The 20611-nt window shown below is 46.1% G+C and overlaps 1 protein-coding gene across 2 annotated transcripts in view; it reads left to right on the forward strand.

Annotated features, from left to right (window-relative positions):
* LOC105008474 (mitochondrial import inner membrane translocase subunit TIM16) overlaps window positions 1-20611 on the forward strand; it is a 164027-nt gene that overhangs the window by 29411 nt on the left and 114005 nt on the right. For both annotated transcript variants that reach the window (XM_013135783.3, XM_013135784.4), the window contains exons 8-9: window positions 18551-18637; window positions 18770-18852. In XM_013135783.3, coding sequence (XP_012991237.2) covers window positions 18551-18637; window positions 18770-18852 — 170 coding nt within the window. The remainder of the gene's footprint in view (window positions 1-18550; window positions 18638-18769; window positions 18853-20611) is intronic.

The raw sequence follows: 20611 nt of genomic DNA on the forward strand, positions 1-20611 counted from the left end.
TTGGTTCTGGGGTTAATGATGGCTTGTGTAATGAGGAAGCTGTGTAAGCTATGAGTACAAGCGATTACATTTTCTTGGACAATTCTCATTCTGTACTTTATGGATGTTGTATTTGGTGTTACACAATGTTGACATGATAATGCTCTGTGTTATTGTTACACTGTCTTTAACTCTAAATACTTTATTCTCCGGGAAGTATCAACGTCTCATTCTTTGGCAGCGCTGACAGAACGTTTGTGTGGGAACAACCTAATTTGGTGGAAGGAAAAAAAAAGGTGTGAGACTGTTTAGACCTTTCTAAGGTATCCGACTTGAGTAAAAAACATTTACTAATACCAAACTACACTACAGTACATCCTCATCACTTTCAGTCTGGACCTTGGTTTGTTTCCATTTTTGCCAATCAATGAGTGAACTCTATATTGTATAAGATTTCATGTTCTTGAATAGGTCACCTTAATCTGAGGTAGTAGCTCTACCATTGACCCTTAGGATTGATGCCCCCATTTAATACTACCCCCCCACTGCTATATCATTTTGCATCTGACATGATTTAAATGGTTATTTGATCCATGCTACATTTCTAAGAAAAATCTCTTCATGTTATGAGGTTTAAGCCTTCATAACGTATTTTGAAGTATGCCCTCCTCTACCTCTTCCCCACTCTGGTCTCTTTATCTCGTCTTTTCGCTCTCTTTTTATTTTTTTATTCACAACCCCTGCTGCCTCTTGTCTATGGCCCTATCTCTCTCTCTGCATGGGGCCCAAGACTGGGTCTAGCGGCACCCGCTAATGGCTAACAGCTAACTCTACCCAGATGTTGTCCCATTCATTCCCCTAACTCCTCCTCCTCTTAGACCTTCTCTCCCTCCATCCCTGCACTCCGTCTACTGTAGCTCTCTACACTACTAACTAATGTGTCCCAAAAGGCGCCCTATTTTATATATAGGGCCCTACGTTTGACCAGGTCCTGTACTCTTGTTACAAGTAGCACATGACTCTGTGGAGGAAGGAAAGCAGGCTAATGTAGTGAATAGGGTGCCACTTTGGAACCTGCCTGCTGCCTCTTCTTTCGTGTCAGTTATTTTAACAATATCTAGCTTCCATGGAAGGAATGCATTCTAATGACTGGATGGGATTTGACTGTCCTAAATGGCTATTGGACAGATCAATGTAATAGAAGAATGTCATGTTTTTTCCCATTCATCTCCGTATGCATGCTATGGGTGCTAATTCATCTAGATTCTATGACCGGTTTTATTTCGTTTATTTCGTTATTTGTTTCTGTCCCCCGTTCCTTCCTTAAATGGAATTAAGTAGAGGACATTCCTTAATGTGCCTTTGTGGTCATTTTGACCCACCTGTTCAGCACTGTCCTGTTTGTGCATGTGGGATTTTTAATGACGTCTTTGGCGATTGTATGTTTTTGTTTGTGAGTATGTTTATAAGCTTGTATGTGTCTGTGTGTCAGTTAGAAATCTCTTTGCTGGGGGATCGGCCAGTGACTGTGGGAGGTGCCTGGTCTCTGGAGGGAGAAGCTCTGTTTGAGAGGGAGGTGACAGATTGGAGTGCAGGAGGTTCAAAAGGAAGGGTTGAAAGGATTCCAGCAGCTCAAGATAATGAACAACGTTGTGTGTGTGTGTGTGTGTGTGCATGCGCACACGTGTGTGTGTGTGTGTTTTTGGATGTGTGTGCGTGCCTGTGTGTGCGTTTTTCTGTGAGCTTATGGCGGTGAAGTGTTCTTTTTGGAAAATATAGGCAAGGAGAAGTGTGTGCGTGTGTGTGTAGGTTCCAGCTGGCACAGAAAAGACTGAGGCAGCATTCGCTTGCAGCTCAGCTTTGACTGCAACATGTGTACATTGTTTGGGAGCGGAGGGCTCATTAGTGCGCTAGCAGCACCGGGTCCAGTTAATTAAGCCTAGTGCACAGCACGTGGGCAACACCTGGAGCCAAGATGACGGAGGCAGAACCACACGAAGGTGCCTTCCTTTGTTGGGTCTGAAATGACTCCTTGCTCACTAATATACGGTTGCTGCTTGCTTCTGTAGCCACAAAGTCAAAACTGTCTGTACTGTACAAAAAAAAAGAAATATCCTTAGTTTTATGTTGGGTTTAGGCATAAGGTTACACTGGTTAAAGAGAGGGTTTGATTTCAAATAACATTTCAAGATGAGAAATTGTAGAAATATGTGGACCGGGTTTAAATGTCTCTTGGACCTATCAACAGCACTCTAAATAATACTTTGTACATAGACCGCAACGCCTATCTACTGCACACAAATTTGGGCCAATACCTCGACCCAAACTCTGACTCTTGTCGGTTGGCTCTTAAACCACACGCTACTGTCCAGATGGGGCGATGGGCACTGCTCTGGAATCAGTGTTTATTGGGGACTCAGACCTCAACCCATGTGGGTAAATCTCTGTCACTGGGCTTGAATCATTTGAATTTGTTTGTCCAAAATCATCTCGTTTCAACTTTGGTTTAATTGGTATACATAGTTGCTATACCTGAATGTTTTTCTGTTGCACAAACCGTATATGTTTCATGTATTTGCAAATATTTGCCATGGGGCATCCTTGGTATTTAAACTAGAGATCATATCTGGTCTATTAGTATTCTTGTTTCAAATATATTTTATTGAGCACATTAATCAAATAAGACATGAAAGCTTATAAAAAAAATTTACCATCTGAACTTGTTTTACAGATTAAGATGGAACCAAAACATATTTTTTGAGCAAAACGAGGTGATCAAATATAATATATCGAATATATATAGCAATTCTACTCATGCAGGATGAAGCTTGGCTTAGAAAGCATTTGGCCCCTGTCAGTCTTTCCATCCCCAGTGAGTCCAGATAGGCCTGGTGTATACAGACTGAGTGGGACTTTGACTCCTTGTTGATTTTCTCTCCCCAGTGTGGGTAATGAGGCGTTACAATATTGCTGTATCTATGAAGTTTGTGGGTTTGGGGAATGCAACTCTCTCCCTCAAGTCTCTCTCTCTCTCTGCCTCTCTCTCGGTCTCTCTCCCTTGTTTGGTTTGTGGTTTAGGTAGGTGTTTATGATCTTGTGTAAATGTCTTAGGTCATCGCCGAATTAAATGTGCACACACTAACAAGACAATCTAGACACACAAACGCACACGTTTTTTTATTGTTGTGGGGACTTGAGATCTAACCCTAACCCAGAAAGCAATATTCCCTCTTCCAAAAAGCAACCCCAATTCTAACACTAAGCCAGAATTTGCTTTTTTTCTTACTCGGGACCTGACAAAAAACACTTTTGGAGGCTGTTTATTTATTTATTTTTTAACCATTATTTTACCAGTTAAATACCAGGTAGGAACATATTCTTAATTTCAGCAACAACATTGTAGCAATTAGGGTTAAATGTCTTGCTCATGGACAGGACAACAGTTTTTCAAATTGTCGGCTTGGGAATTAGAACCAGTGAACCTTTGTTTACTAATCCAGCTCTTGACCTGTAGGCTACCTTGCCTTGCCCCTGCTGCCTTCTGGTGATTCTAAATCTTAATAATTTTTAACAAAAACTGACAGAATCAAGGAGTGGAACACCCTGCACCTGGGAGAGCTGATCTGTCATATTAGATCTACAGTAAATGACTAGGCCTCAGAGTGGAGTGGGGAGAAGGACCAGGGCCCCATGGCGGAGCTAAGAGCAAGCCCCAGAACCATGGCAGAAATCGACTTTAGTGGACCTGAAGGAAATGAACCGCAATGCGAGGTTGCTCAGCGCTCCCTGAGGACATTAGTTAGCTTCAGTAGGAAGATTTCATTAGACACAAAACCAAAGAAAAACAGACTGGAACAGTGGGATTCGGGATACTACTGGAATTAGCTTTTTTGTTACCTGTTGTTGAACATTAGTTTGTGCCCTAATAAATTCAACCCTGACCCGAACACTGGTAGGAAACCTGGATGTAGGTTGGTCCCTTCCTCCGAGCCAGCTCGGCAGAACACACCAGGCTGGTGAGTGAACATTGAACATGTGCTTGCTCCTGGTGGTTACCTACACACCTACCTTCACGGAAAGGCCTGCACTGATAAAAATATGTCTTATCAAGTATATTTATCTTGTTTTCAGGTAAAAAAAAAGTCTAACCATCCTCAAGACATGGTACATTTTTCTTAACAAGCTGAAGTTGTATTAGATAATGCAGCTTGGTTTTAGAAAATATGCCTTCAATATCAAGTAATTTGTCTTGTTCCATTGCCAGGTTATATCTTCTCAAAACATAGTTATCTTATTTTTATAGAAATGTTTTGCAGTGTGCTATGGTAGCCTGCACCATACATCCTGCTCAATGCCGGACCTTTGTGTTTTGGATAAGTCTTCTTCTGTTGGGTTTCTCAAAAGCTGTGTTTTGTCCAGATACACACACACACACACACACACACACACACACACACACACACACACACACACACACACACACACACACAGCAGTTCTGTTCTTCTTTGGTGTGGCGTCTGTGTGGTTTGTTTCAGTGCCACTCATCCAATAATGGCGGTGAGTCCCAGATTCGTTGGTCCATTTACCTCAGCCATATACTGCATAAATAACACTGTGATTGGCTGTTTCAGATACATGTGCTTTCATTGCTGTCACAGGAGTTACATATAGGTGTGTGTCACACATACTGATCTCTGTGTATTTGTCACACCCTGACGTGCTTCCACCCTTTAATTGCACTCACCTGTGTTGTCTTGTCTCACCCCCACCAGGTGTCTCCCATCCCCTGGTAGCCTACTGAACCCATCTTCTCTGTTTGTTCCAGCCTACTGAACCCATCTTTTCTGTTTGTTCCAGTTGCCAGATTGTCTTGTGATTTCCCTGAGTTGTCCCTGCGTACCTTTGTTTCTCGTGGCTTGTCCCCAGGATTGCTTTTCCCTAGACCTCCTGTGTACTGACCTCTGTCTGCCTCTTCCTTGCCCGCTTTGCCATTTATGCTTACCATGTTTCCCAAACCTGCCTGCCTATGACTTGTCTCTGTTCCGTTATTATTTACCGTTAAACAGAACATAATGCCTGCTTTTGGGTCTCACCCTGAGGCTTGTCAGTGTTGGTGTCCGTGATTCCAACCATTAGGTGTTTTAGAGAGGACAAGAATCCCAGAATGCTTTATTTCGTAGGCATAGGAATCATGGGAACAGAAAAGGTCAGGTTGTAAAATGTGTCTGACAGGTGGCTGGCAAGTTAACAACAAAGCTGATTCCCTTTTGAATCCAATGCCAAATTAGATCATCTTTCGCTAATTTCCTTTCTGAAGACCAGGCCTCTTATTAATTTGCGGCCTCTTCGAGAGCTGAGGAATAGTTATTTAGGATTTCCCCTACTGAGTTTTGGGTAATTTAACATTTCAGAGATTGCGTTGCTATTGACACCTTGACGGTTTTCTCGAGCCTGGTATTGTGGTTTTTGTGCTGGAGATTGAGCTGTTTGTTAGCCTACTGGGAACCAGGCTATTAATCACAGTGTCAGAGCACCGGTGAACTGGCGACCGCCCTCCACGGGTCAGAACCAGGGCCTGGGGAGTGAAAGTCATATGTATTACAGTGGACCCCCACATCTCAACACAGTGCACTGCCGTGTATGGATTTATTAAATGTGCTGTTGGGTTTTCTGGTGGAGTGAATAAACACACAGTGTGGCGTAGGGGAGCAAGTTTACACACATCGGACTATAGCGTGCCCCCTTGACTAACTGCATGGCGGCGTAAAACACTCATTGTATACCGTCTGAAGCAGTACTGCAGCAGAACGTGTCCGCCTCAATATTTACACATTCAAACCACGACGTGTTCATGCCTCCATATCGACTGCGTTACCTATGGCTTCAGAAGCAGAGCTCCCAGGGCACATTGAGCTGCCCCCTATACAAGGCAACGTCTTTTAATGCTGTCAACGTTAGCTCCAGCCATAGTAAAGCTAAAAATTAGTGGAGTTTACACTCTGAAGACTTTTCTGTTTGTTCCATTAGGCTTGATGTTCACAGTCTCGCCCGGATAATGTGTTTAAAATTATCTCTAATTGAATTTGAATTCAGGTCTGTTCAAAGTTAAAGTGGCCAGTGCAGATGCAGCAGGCTGACTTTGAAGATGGTGGCCTTCATGTGGTTACAAAGGAATTAAAGCCCTCTCTCCAGAGCCGTCGCAGTTTCACAGAGCTGGAAATGACAAAAGGCAGTAAGATTTCAGGACAATCTTCATGTGATATGCTCTATGATATCACTGTACCTATTTGCAGATAAGATATGTATTGCAATTCCCGCAAATCTTTCAATTCTACATGTACTGGGATTTGATTTAGCATTTTACAGATGTGTTTTATTAGACCATGCTAGACAGTTCAATTAGAGTTCCAACAAGAACATTCTGTCAAAATCATTGAAAGCTATAACAAAGCTGTGTCGATCATTTACTAAAACAAAAACATTTTATTAATTGAATTTGAATGTGAAAAATGTATGCAGGATCACAATGGAGTTTTCCACCCCAAACAACACATTCATTTAGTCACATTAAATCTATTATATAATATGAATCCAGTGATGTTTCCCATCTCCCTTAGTGTCTAAAAGCAAGACAACAGTGAAAATGCATATTTATTGTTTCGGATGGCGTAGCGTGTACTTTGAGGAAACTAAAGCAAAGAAAATACTTTGCCTTGACAGTATACACAAAGCAATATGTTCTGGACAAGTTTGTCCATACCATCCAGTTGCTGATTTGGCAATCTGGAGTGCATAGCCTTACTATTGTGTACTTACAGAGACACTAACAATCTAAACATGCCTCAACCAGTCTGTCACCACTGTTGATGTTCCTGAACACACAGACCCTTTCACAACCTCGTCTTTCAATGGTTGACATTCAGTCACCGGTTCTGTGTGCGCGCGTGTGTGTTTGAGTGTTTGGGTACCCTACAAACGGCCGCAGCGCAGCGTTCGCAGAGCTCCCTCCGCTGGGCTTTGTCTTGGTGTTAAATCATGTCCTGAGATGCCCTGTGCTCCCCGAGGAACAGACTCAGATGGAGGAGCCAGCCAGCTGGTGGTAGAGTGAGCCACGCTGGATGCCCAGGCCCCAGGGTGACCACAATACAGTGCTTCATGGTCTCGTGCCAGTCTCTCCATTTATTGGCTGGTTCACCAACCGCTGTGGGTATCCAGGCCCAATTTGCACCGTGGCTAAATAATTGCAGCCTTCTTCCTCACTTCTGTGTTTTATATCACTTCACACTGCAGTTAAAGTGATTTGTAAGCCTGGGCAAATATCGCAATTGTGTTGGCCTCCACAGTAAGCTGCTGGTCCTAGCCTCTTTCTCGTTAGTCTTTGCTCATTTTCCTGTGGCCTCTGTGCTCGACTTTTTCTTCTGAAGTAGAAGGTCACAGGGAAGTGATCTTGGATTTTCTCCTCTGTGTTTGGAGAAGGTGGTCAGTGAAGGAGTTTAGATATCCTGGTAATACGGAGTTGCCAGGGCAAGTGGTGGTTTGTCCGTCTCCGATCAATCGCGTTGTGACTGATTCATCTCACACAGTTGCCGTATGATTTGGGAAAACATATTTTGCCTCTTTTTGCTCAAAGGCGTTCATGTCCGCTAAGCAGATGCCCTGACCGTAACTACCCCTCCTAAAATAGGAGCCCAAAATAAGCAATGAAAACGAATGATGCGTCTCTGTGTCAGCCAATCTTTTTTCATGAGTCACTATGGATTGTTAGAACAGAACTCTGAGAGCGATGTGGCCATCAGGCTCACTAATGCTTGAGTGATTTCCTCAACCAACATCTCGTACAGTATTAGATTACCCTCCGCTCTGTCAAAAACCTCATCTTGACCGGCTGGCAAGGTGTGTTTTTCTTGGCAGTGGTCGTGCCCGGGCCATTGTCACCTGATGCTTGTCTGCTGTTAAAGCAGGCAGTTTACCATGAAAGGAAGTCGGCCTACACTCAATTCAGCTGCCCTTCAGTCAGGTTTTCTGGACGTTTCCGTCTAGGTGTGGGGTCTGAAGCAGGGACCTTCAGTCAGATTTTCTACGTTTTTGATTTCCAAAAGTTGTCAGGTCAGCATAAGAAGAAAATCACAGGTCATCAGATGGGGGGGGTCATGTGTTTTAGTACGGCATCCCACCAGTATAAGTTATCCGAGGACAGATGTGTGTGCGCGTTCGTGCGCGTTTGTGCGTGCGTGCACGTGCGTGCGTGTGTGTGTGTGTGTGTGTGTGTGTGTGCGTGGTGTTTATCTGGAAGGATATGCCGAATTACATAAATGTATCAACATTGACGTAGGCCAATAGGAAATGAACAAAACAAACTGTTTTGGAATCGGCACATATTTTTTGGAACTTCACATAGTCCTTCTGTGTTTATTTACCTTCTTCAACGTCATGAATAAAAAGACCAGGAAGAGGGAGATGATATGTTGAAGAGTGCCAAGTCCTGAAAACCTACACCGGTGAGAAAGCCGGGCTCAGAGCCCCTGCTGCCGTTCTGTTAAGTGCAGAGGCAGTTGGACTCCCCGTCTGTGTAACCTCCATTTTCCTATCTGTATTTTTAGCCACACATTTAAGGACAAACCACACAGCCTGTTCAGCTCCAAGCGGACAACTGCCCCCTCAGCGGGCCTACTGTGTGACCTGTTGCACATCTCTCCTTACCCCCTGTTTCTCTTGCTTTCCCTCTCTGACCTCTTCTCAGAACTCGGCTGTCTTCTCTCCTCCACCTCTCTCCTGTCTGGGGTTTTTCCAGGGGGCAAAAGGATCCGAAAGGCCAGGGTTCTTCTCGCCCCTCCAGAAAACACACAGTCAGTGACGTCTTTGCGGCGGGCGGTCGAGCAGCGATCAATCTCCTGAAGTCCCATGGTGAAATGGAAACTAACCCGACTGCCAATCATTCACCAGAGAGACCTGTAATTGAAGATAAAGAGAGCTTATCCCGCTAATTCCAAAACACACTTGGAAAGGAGTGCAGTCGGTGTGTACATAATGGAACTTATCCACTGCAGTTTTATTTAGTCGGGACTCAACCTCAAATTTGAAAATGCACAGGCACTGGCGTGAATGTGCACACCAAAGAGAAATTGGGCTAATATCTGAAGCGCGTTTTCCATGCGTTTGGCCAATAGCGATGGATAGTTGAAGGTTATTTTCTGTAACCTGGTCTTGTGTGTGTTGAAAAGTGTGGGTATTTTCTGGGTGTGTGTATGTGGGATGACACTGGGGTTCCCCTTGCTGACTTCATGAGTGGGCCACCAAGGCCAGGGTTCCTGTCATTCCTCTTCTCCCTAAGCCCACTCTGTTCCATCCTCTCCTCCACTTCATACTTTATCCCAGGCAGGCCGTGAGAATGTTGTCTCGGGAAGAAAAGGGCTTCTGGATATCCCATTTACGCGGGACACTATATTTATCCTGCAAAGCATGTACGCTGACACAAACACACAACACACACACCTACGCACATTGCATCATTCAGGGCCGTATCACTATTCCCTGGTTAATGCCTGTAGCTTAGCCAAGCAGCCTAATACAATGGTTCAGAGCCATATTACGGTCTCTGGGTAATTTCAACCGAGTTTTCACTTTTTCATATTTCTTTACTTTCACATGTTTGGGGCAGGGGGCTGAAGGCAAAGCTAGGCACAAAATTGTTGGGGAAGGCGATTTTTTTTTTTTTGGTGTTAAGAGTAGGGGTCTTTTGTGTGGACTCTTTCGCTGTGGTACATTTCTAGAAGAATTTGAAGCTGTCTTGTGAATGCCCATTGATGTGTAACCCAATCCATGTGCGTATTAGTGTATTGGGGGTTTGATCTGTTGTTGGACATTGGGGTGAAAACTCAAGTCATTGCTATTTCAGCTGTACCCCACTCCCCTCACCCAGGCTTTAGGCTGGGTTCTACTTCAGATATATGGATATTCTGCGGAGGACCGCTAATTTGGAAAAAGGGCAGAGGAAGAAAGTAGTGAGCAGTAGAGAAAAAGGAGGCCCTGTGGGTTCTAGAGTGTTCGAAAGAGAGGTGGAGGAAAAGAGAGGTGGAGAGGAATAAAAACGAAGGAATAAGAATTGAGAGTTTGTCCGTTTTTTGCGGGAGAAAGTGAGCGAAGGAGCTGGAAGATGTTTCCAATTAACAGTTGAAAAAGTAGCGGTCGTCTGGAGTGGAAATGAAAGAATAAATGGCTGGTTTGATTTCTGTGTTTTTTCTCTTTCTTTCCCCCCGTTTCCCCTGTTTCCCTCGCTCTGTCCCTCCTGTCCTATTTGTAGCCAGCTTCTGTGAAGAGAGGGAATAACATTTTAGTTAGGCCAACTCCACTGTGAATGACAGAGTAAATGAGACGTGAGAGACCAAATGCGAGACATGAAAGTCAAATAGTTAGTGAAAGAACTAATTGACCGTACATTCAAAGAGGAATGAGTCTATTTGAGGATAGATGATGAAAAGAAAAGGGGGGGGGTTATTGATTAAAGGAGAGGGGCACTGAAAGAAAACTGGGATGGTTCTGTTGAAAAATTTGAAAAAGGGCCTGAATGAATAACAGGTTTGGGTGGTTGAGTGAGCAGGCTCGAGTAAGGGTCCGTCTGACACTCTAAAGACAGACTCAATGAAATGGGTGTTTGAAAGAAAACAAACAGGACTTGAACCTTGGGCTGGAATACAGTAGTTCTGGTGTAACTGGAAGCAGAGGCCGTAATCAAGATCCGATTCCACCGCACATCAGCTCTGGGAAGCCGAAAAGAGCAGGAAAGGCGGTTACAGAGTCCCTCTAATCAGAACCCTGGCCGGTTTGATTGGCTGGGTTTGGACCAGATGCTTGGTGTGTCACCAGAGCAGGCGTTGCTAACCAGACAACAGGGGTCATCCATCCACTGGGTTTGTAAACTTCTTTGGGGGATTATAATTGGATTTATTTAAGTAATCATTTTCAGTAATCTTTAGAGACATGATAATGAATAACAAGACTAAATGCGTTTCATTTTTACGGTAGCGTTTGACGTCTGAACAAAATGGAGATTTCTGTCAGTAAAGGACGACCCCCTTTGAACCGTTTCTAGGAGTAGGTTCATCACGCCAATACAACGTTACGGTCATATGATCCGCCCGTTTTAATCAGTCACATGAGCCATTAGAAAAATAAGTCCGGGTAAAGCATTTCCACAGCCCTGGGACTTCACATCAAATACATCTATGACCGCATGGAAATAGCCAAGGAACAAGGAAGACGGAGAGGTAAGAGAGGGTCAGAAAGCAGTATATAGCAAGAGAGAGAGAGCAATGGAGTAATTGAAAGAGAGAGGGAGAGATTGCGATCGTTCCCATATGTGCTCCCAGACACCTGATCCGCGGTCCTCCCGGTGGATGAATCAACATTCCCGGGGAGTGACACAGATGTGCTCTCCATCTGGGTAAGCTGGGCTCGCTGATACAGAGGGAGAATGGCAGTGAGACGGCTGCTGTGTTTTTATTGGGAGAGGGACGTTAACTAGATCCATAAATTCATAATCTTTCAAGCCAGGCGCTGACTGGGTCTTTTTTCTCCTCGTGCGCTGGTGCCTGATGGGACTAACACACGTCCCTGTTTATGCGTCTTGTTATTGCAGTATCATTTTTAGGGTAATCAGGGAAATGGCCAACACACACACACACACACACACGCACACACATGCACACGTAAGCAAGTACACCCACAGTGGCTGAGTTGTTGCTGTGTTCCCGTTGCTAGTCTTTCCTCTTCGCGACTGTAAATGCTTCCACAAACACCTGGGCTATTATTATATGTCATTTCCTGTCACCTCCAGAGTGCCTCTCTCTTCTGGATTGGCCGGTTCGTGACCCCGTGGCTGTGGCAGGTGTTCCCCGTCCTCTCTGTCTTACCCCCCCACCCCCCACCCACCCCCCGCGCTCAGACCCTCCAAGTCACACACCGCGAGTCCACATCCTCTGGAGAGCGGATTCCTCAAGCTCAGACCTCGGTTCCTCCTTGTTCTGCTGCTAAGAAAAGCACGCCGTGTGTGGGAGGGGAACGCTTGGACGTCGAGTGTGGCCGTCTGGTCAGGGAGTGGTGGGAACGTGCGCACGTGTACTGTACACACACGCAGCCCGGGGTGCGGGCCCTGTGTCCTCTGGACGCCTTGTGGTGTCAGGGGCGGCCCCCCTGTGAGCGAGGCCGTGCAGCCTCCAGGCCAGGACCTCCACCCTCATCTGAGCCCCTGTTTGTTCAGGAGAGGGGAGGGCCCGGGGGGAGGTCAGGGGGGGTCCGTAACCTGATGGACAGCACACAGGCCTCTTCGCCTTTGAATGCACCCCCCCCCACCACTGTTGAGTTCTGACGTCACGACCACATGGTCTCTGCGAGGCGAGCGCGCCATAGGCTCCAGCATGGGTTATGGACACAGTGACATCATTGGTGTGTGGCGGCCAGATCTATAGAGTGTACGTGTGAACGTGCAGTGTTCTGTTTAATATTCCAGCGGTTTATTTGCCTTGTATCCTGGAGCTGGCAGAGGTAACTGAGGGAAGGTTTTAGTGCTGCTGTAATGGTAAATCACACTGCCTGCGTCTTAAACCTGCGGCCTGCTCCCAATGCAGTGAGCTTGTTTTGAAAGACATCGTGAATAGGGTGCCATTTGAGACACAGAACTTCACCAGAGGTCAGATGGTCTAGACACTGGGTGGCTAGTTGGCTAGGGGAGATTGATGAAGGACAAAACTATGAGTGTGATTTGCCGTCCTGTCTTTGAGGTCACAGAGCGTCTTCTTAGCGTTGATGCTAAGCATATGTTGCCTAGGCTCTGAAGCAGGCTTCGGCAACAACCAGTTCAACTCACGTTTCTTTTGCCAAAAGAACAGAAAAATTACCTTGAATTCACCCCAAAACGTGTATTATTTAGGGCCGCTCCTAGGTACGATGTTGTTCTTTTCTAATTCAATCTCTGCTCAATTTGCAATGTACACATCATTAATTAATAGCTTTAACCCCCTGTGACCAACCTTTCCAACCAAAATTGTCCTGCGGCTGAATCTAGTTTACTATTGCTAGTCTGCAGTATCTTTAGGCTTTTTGACATTGAGTGTTTTTTTTTTGCTTGCGTATGTGATCCAAGTCTGACAATAAATGTTGGGGTTAAGTTCAGGCTTAGGCATTATGGGTTAGGGTTAGACATTAGTTTAGACACAAAGGTTGGATTATTTAGGTTAAGTTTAGGATAGTGGTTAGGTATGGCCCAGGGAACAGAGAACATGGATTGCCTGGTCAGGGTTTTAGTGGTCCCCCTACTTTTTTCCACTGGAGGGTTGGGGGTTGTGACATCAACAACAGAAATGGCTGGATGCGTTCAATGCTACAAAAGGGTTTCTAAAACTATTAGTATATATACTGTAGCAGTTAATAAATTGCCTCCCAGACAAATAATAAAAGCAACTATCTTCTAGCTTATGATGTATTCCATGTACAGTGTATTACAGATGTTACATTGGGGGTTAATTAAAATAGAAAGAAAATAGAAAATAACGCGGGGCAGCTGCCTTTAACTGGGAAGAATCAAAAACAGTAGCACAGAGATGCCAAGAGGCCCCCAGCCAAATCCTGACAGTACCCCGCCAAGGTGCGGGCCCCTGACTGGCCCTGACATCCAAGGGGGAGGGGAGATTCCGCTATAGCAGGACGGAAGTAGGCTCCGCCCCTGAGGCAGGATATGGCGCCGGAGAAGAGGGAGGAGGTGGTGACAGCATGGGGGCTCTGACCACCCATCCGGGGGTTGTAGCAGATACCCCTTTTCGAACCACTCCGGAGGCGGTGACGGTAGGAGTTCGGCTCCCCCTCCCCCCAAGGTGGCTCTGGGGCTTCCGGGCTGGAGAACGGCACCAGGAGCTCCATGCTGGGGATCAGCGCAGGAGCCCTGTCGGGAGGTGCCTTCACTGGGGGTACCGGACTGGGAACCGGCGGACAGGGACGGGAAGCCTGGCTTGACTTTGTCTCCTCCACTATCTCCTGGACCCGGAGGTGCAGGGGCACCCCAACGAGCCCCCATGAGTGTTGCAGCAGGAGCTCTTCATGCCAACGACCCCCTTAGAACCCCCCCTCCCCCAATAAAATGAATGCCGACGTTGCCTGTCCGGGGCCCAGAACCAGGGTCCAGCTCTGCACGCTCCTTGGCTGGATCATTCTGTCGCGGTCGTAGGTACTGTAGGCAGGACACAAGGTGCAGAGTGAGTACAGGGAAGCATCCTTTTATTATAGCACAATCTAATAACAAAAGGAGAGGCAAACTGAGTGCGAACAGCACAAACAATGATCCACAAACCAAGGAAAACGACGTGTGGCAGCGGCCTCTAATTGGGGACAATGAAAAACAGCAGTGCTGAGATACCTAGGGTGGCCCCAGCCAGGCCCTGACACTGATGTACATTCACTCCGGCACAGAATCGTTTTTCTGTTATAAGGCAAAAGGTATCCCCTGTATCAGACAGTGCAGGGGTGGAGAATAACACAGTCCCTGTCCAAAGTGAATGAGCACTGGCAAATGAATAACAATATCAGAACATATGAGTCCCAAATAACGCCGCTCTTACTACACTAAGAGGGAAACACTGGAGTTTGTTCTCAGGTCCACAAGGAGTGTGTGTGTGTGTGTTCCTGCCTGGGTGTGTCGTCTTTTTATGATGTGCCATAGTCAGTAAAGAGCTCTGCATCATTGAGGCCATTTCCTCCCCAGCGTGGGCTGCAGGGGTCACCAAAAGATGTGATATACACCGATATTAGCAAATGGGGTGGAACTTTCCTTTTCTATTTAATACTCATTTAGTTGCTGTGGGACGTACAGGCTATTCATCAGTAGTTTTCATGACAAAATAAGAGACACAAAAATGTGCCCGGCTACTCCAACTCCCTGCTCTGGTCAAACAATACGCCACACCCTTGGATGCAACGTGTCTGAATCTGAGTACCTGCACAATGATCTGTAAAACTCAAATATATTCTGATGGCTGGAGAAACCACTTGTTTGGGCCAGAACGTGTGGGTGAAGCAATGTTCTGAAAATGTTCCATTGGCTTCGATGGAGATGATCTAATCACTTATTACATTCTTTTGTGTGACGCCCAAGTTTTTGGTTTCGCGTTTGTATCATTAAGCAGACATTCTTATCCGACCACGTTCAGAGAACATTAGCCTAACATTATGGCATCAATTCAGAGACAACCCCGCTCTTACGTTGAGTCAGTGTTCCACCTTAACCCAAAAAGCTTAACACCAGCAACAAAAGCAATTTTTACAGATATCAGGTTATGGCAACGTTTAACCACCTCCAATAAGCTCTTTCATTACTGCTGTCAGCCAACGCTGCCCCGTTATGACAAGATTCAGCACCAGCCAAGTACTGTACAGTAGACAGAGCCCAGAAGACATTTCAGGAGTGCCAACTTTGTGTTTTATTGACCCTGTTGGACAATCAGTCATCCATGAAGGAGATAGATAGAGCGTGAAGGATTCTCCCCCTTGTCTGTTTATTCCATGCCTGGCTCTATTTCCTTCCATCTCCTTCTTTGACCCGTCGCTCCGATGTGGTCCTGTTCACTGATGACTCCTCCCCACGCACATTCTTTTCAGTGATATTACTCACCCTGTGGAAGAGCCTCCTCCTGCCACGGAGAGACGGACAAGGAGGCCGAGAGAGAGACGGACAGAAAGACTGAGAGACAGAAACAGTCAGACACAGAAACACACACACACAGACGGACAGAAAGACTGAGAGACAGACACAGAAACAGACAGACACAGAGAGAAATAGACAGACAGAGAGACAGACATAGAGACAGTCAGACAGAGAGATGGACAGAGAAACCGAGAGAGAGAGACAGACAGACACCTTATAAGTACAGGTATCTCTATATGGCATTGCCATGTTGCCATACCATCTGACAGGTCGGCCTTTCATTGTAGCTGTCGTGTTTATTTTAATAAAGACTTACTATCAACCAGCCCTCTTTGTTTGTTATCCAGGTTGCTTAAGAAACATTTTTGGCTTAGCGTATGTTTATAATGGAGGTATTTGGAGCCGAACCAAGAGCCCAGCACTACTTCTAAGTTCTCCTTGTGCCTAACAGCTGGTATGTTGCTTTTCCATTCGGTGTACCTCCTAGAGGCGTCTGTCAGTGCTGAACATTAAGATCGTTCATTGATGTGTGTGTGTGTGTGTGTGTGTGTGTGTGTGTGGTGTGTGTTCAGACACGGGTCCATGCACCAAGCCAATGCACTGAATGTTGCCCACTTGATAAATCGAACCTTGACCTCAGGTGTTGCCCAGCGTAACCTGTCGCCCGAGAACGAGCTTTGCTCCTCCTGCCCCAGTGGTTTGGACTGGAGTAGTATGATAAGAAGCAGCTGCTCCCATGCGCGCAGGCCTCCTTGGCCTGGTGTATTGATCTGACTCAAGGCCTTTGTTTTGGCCGCACTGTGTCTTGTTATGACCCATGGGAGAGGGAGAGGACTGCCTCAGATTCCATTCCACTGAAATCAATAGGGAACAACGTTCCCCCGTCTAACATCTACCTCCCTGCGCTGACCTATCGCCAGGCAAGGCCGCGAGCGAACTCGGTCAATGGCTGCGTTCTCTGAATTCATCCGACCCCATAGGTAGTCCTGGGTTAAATGGTCAAAGGAGTGGGTTTAGCCCGTGACTATGATTGTGTTGACTATGATTGTGTTGACTATGATTGTGTTGCGTGTGCAGTGCACGTACGCATGCAGTAGGGGAGGAACGAATAAAGATTCGCACAGTGTTTTAACCCCCCCCCCGCTCTGACCCATACTGTGGGGCTGGGGTTGTAACATGTCGGAGAAGGGGAGCGCAGGAGACATGGGAGGGTTGATTTGAGATTTTGATTCAACCTGATAGGGCCCACATGTGGGAGCCCTTTCAGCTGAGGTTTATGTCTCACCCGCCCCCGTTTTCAACAGCCGGTTGGCAATGTCTCATGGGATGGAAGGACTTGAACTCCCTGGCATTCAAAACCGGGGGTGTTCCCACTTACTGCTTCCCACTGTGAGAGGCCCTTCGGTAACTTTAATTTCACTACAGAAACATGGAAGGTATGTACAGTTCTTTCTCCCCCAGTTTTGTTTAAGGAGAGTGTTTATAATGGATGGGGGGGGTGGGGTGGGGGGGGGGTTCTCTTTTAATTTCGCCACACAGAAGCTCCGGTTTTACCTGTTTGATTACCCTCCACCTTGTAGCGGTTGTGGTTAGTGTCGCCGGGTGAGCTGTGGCGTTATTCAAACACATCAACAACACACACACGCACACACACACACACACGCACACACGTGCACACACACACACACACACGCGTGCACACACACACCACACCACACACACGCGTGCACACACACACACACACACACGTGTCCGTCCTCTATATGTTGTTGCACAACCATGGTGTCACGCTCCTCTGAGGACTGGCTCGGTGACAGAGGGTTGGTGACAACGACAACATCCATGTTGAAAGGCCGGCCGCCTGCTCTGTGGAAACTGTTTCTGTTCCAGTGAGCCTGCTATGTGAGACCCCAAAGCCCGGTGGGGCCACTCATTGTTGCTACACACACGGGCGTAAACGATCACACACACACACACATACAGAGGGGTTGCAGGATGTGTTTCAGACCCAACGATCTGTAGATGTTATGACACCTAAACTACTGCTTGGGTCCTCAGCTTTGACCCAGTACTTCAGAAGCCCTGATATACTTTTCACATTGATTTCTTCTCAAGACCTTAGGAAATAATTGAACTAACCACTCGTATTACTTATTCTTTGTCCTTTCCGTGTCAGTGTCGAGAGCCGCAAAAACGTGTGACGTTTTCAAATGTTGCCACAGCGTTGTTATGACAGGTTTTCCCTGGAGATCTGCGGTGATACCTAAGCTTCTGCAATTGATTGTCAAACATTGCAACAATGTTGTTTTAACGTTCAAACAGTGTTGTTTTGACAGCAATTGTCATGGTCGCGATGTGGAAGGATTTTTGTAACCGAGCTTCACTCCCATTGCGGTAGTAATTGAAGCCTGTCTTTGGGACTGATGTAATCTTGATGTAATGAGTTGATCGACGATAACAAACCTGTCTTTCATCCTGTGGTGACAGACAAGTTATTGTTTGTCCTCTGAGTTTCGGCGGTAATAATAATGGTCTCCTGTCTTATTTTGGATGAGCCAATCCACCGATCACTCCAGTCCTGCTCTCGTCATTTGTCGCTATCTTGTGGTCGATCTCGTGCGCTAGCCGCACCTATCAGCAAGATCAATATACGAACAAGACCTTGTGCTAAACCGGCAAATGGCCATCAGCGTAATAGTCTGGGAATACGTCTTCACTGGTAGAACTCCATGGAGTCCGTGGTGTTGAAGGAGACCACTGGAAGACTTTATGACTCCGCCATACCATGTTTATTAATGAAGCTCTCACTCAAAGCGTCTCCGTCCTCCTGACCTAGCCCAGGTATTCAATCAAAACCTGTGTCCCCCTGTCTGTCTATGTAGATTGCCCAGTGCCTTCAGAACAACAAGGACTCCCGCATCCTCTGGATCAAGGACTCGGACCACATACTAACCACCGGCTTCGATCAGGTGAGGACGCGACCGCACGCACATTTTATCACAGGCGCTGTGCTAGTGAGTGCATGAAGTGACTGTATGGGCAGGTGATGTGTGTGTTTCACAGTGTTTTTATCTAGGTGATTGTATTGATTTTCTGTGTAGATGCGCGGCCGGGAGGTAAAACTATGGGACAGCAGGAAGCTGACGTCCTCTCTGGGTTCTGCCAACCTGGGCACAGCCAGTGGGTGAGTAAACAATGACCTGCCGTGTCGGTCTGGGAGTGTGTGTTTGTGTTTGTGCTTAGTGACCTGCATTGTGTCCTCGCATGGACTGCTCATCCTGTGTGGACTGTTAACAGAGAACCCATTAGCCTTGGTCGGGGGCTGTACTTGAACAGGCTCCTACCTGTCCCAGGCTGAGGTCCGAATGGAACCCTGTGTTACCTATGTAGCACCCTACTTTATACCCGGGTCCACAGGGGACGAGGGGGTAGGGCGTACCTCCCAGACTTACAATGGTGACTCTACATTCCCAGCATTTCCGGGGCCCAGTTCTGAACAGAGGGGCCCCTCTTTACTCTGTCACTCTTTGGGCTTGGGGCGGGTTGAGGGGTCACAGGGGTTGTGGGTCATAAAAGGAGAGGGTGCCCACGCCACGACATGCACCCATGCACACTCATGCCACACATGCATACAGTAGACAAGCAAGCTGGGACACACAAACACACACACATACTTACGCACATACAGGCAAACAAGTATTTCACCATTTGCCAGAGTTGGAAAAACCTGAATGGTGCAACACAAACAGATATACACACACACACACACACACACACACACACACACACACACACACACACACACACACACACACACACACACATACATACATACATACATACATACATACATACATACATACATACATACATACATACATACATACATACATACATACATACATACATACATACATACATACATATACAGTATACATCCCCACACATAGTCAGATATATAAATTCCCACACATACACGTGTGTATGTGTATATATATATATATATGTTTTCCTTTTTGATGCTCCAACAGAAGTGTCATGTATTGAGCTGTAATGTTTTTCTGGCTTGTGTTGTTCCTTACCGACATGCTGCCAACCTCTTTCAGTAACCAGTTAGTCACTCCAATACCCCCTCCACCATAACCTGCGTTCATGATTCCAAAGAGGGAAGAGGGAGCATGGCCACCGCTCAGAAAGAGGGGGAACAAGAGGGAGGTGGGTTGCAAGAGGTCCTCTGTTAGAGAGAACCCATGCATGTCGGCAGACCTGTAAATGGGTGTGTGCAGGTGCCAATGAGTGTCCCCTCCCTGGCCAGTCTGGGACTGTGTGTGAAGGTAGTGGAGGTGCCAGACATTTCTGAAAGGTTTGAACTGTGCGACTCCACTGTAGGGATAGTTGAATATACGTGTGACATTGCTATAGTTCTTTGGCTGGGTGTAGGGTTAATGTACAACACAATGGTCACTCTTCACTCTCCCCGCGAGGCCACTGGCTGGAATGCTCCTGTGTTGGGACCCCGTGTCCGTGCGAGTGATGTAGGAGTTAACACGTGAAGAATAACAAGTCTACACACCCCTGTGAAAATGCCAGGTTTTGTGATGTAAAAGAATGAGACATAGATAAATCATGTCAGAACTTTTTCCACTTTTAATGTGACCTATAATGTGAACAATTCAATTGAAAAACAAACTGAATTCTTTGAGGGGGAAAAATTTAAAATAAAAACAATAATCATGTTGCATAAGTGTGCATACCCTCTTATAACTGGGGATGTTTACCAATCTGAATTTACCAATCACATTCAAACTCATGTTAAATAGAAGTTATTACACACATGCCATCATATAAAGTGACTCTGATTAATCACAAATACATTTCAGCTGTTCTAGTAGGATTTTCCTGACATTTTCTTAGTTGCATTTCAGAGCAAAAATCATGGTCTG

This window comes from Esox lucius, chromosome 11, assembly GCF_011004845.1.
Source record: "Esox lucius isolate fEsoLuc1 chromosome 11, fEsoLuc1.pri, whole genome shotgun sequence".
Lineage (NCBI taxonomy): Eukaryota > Metazoa > Chordata > Actinopteri > Esociformes > Esocidae > Esox > Esox lucius.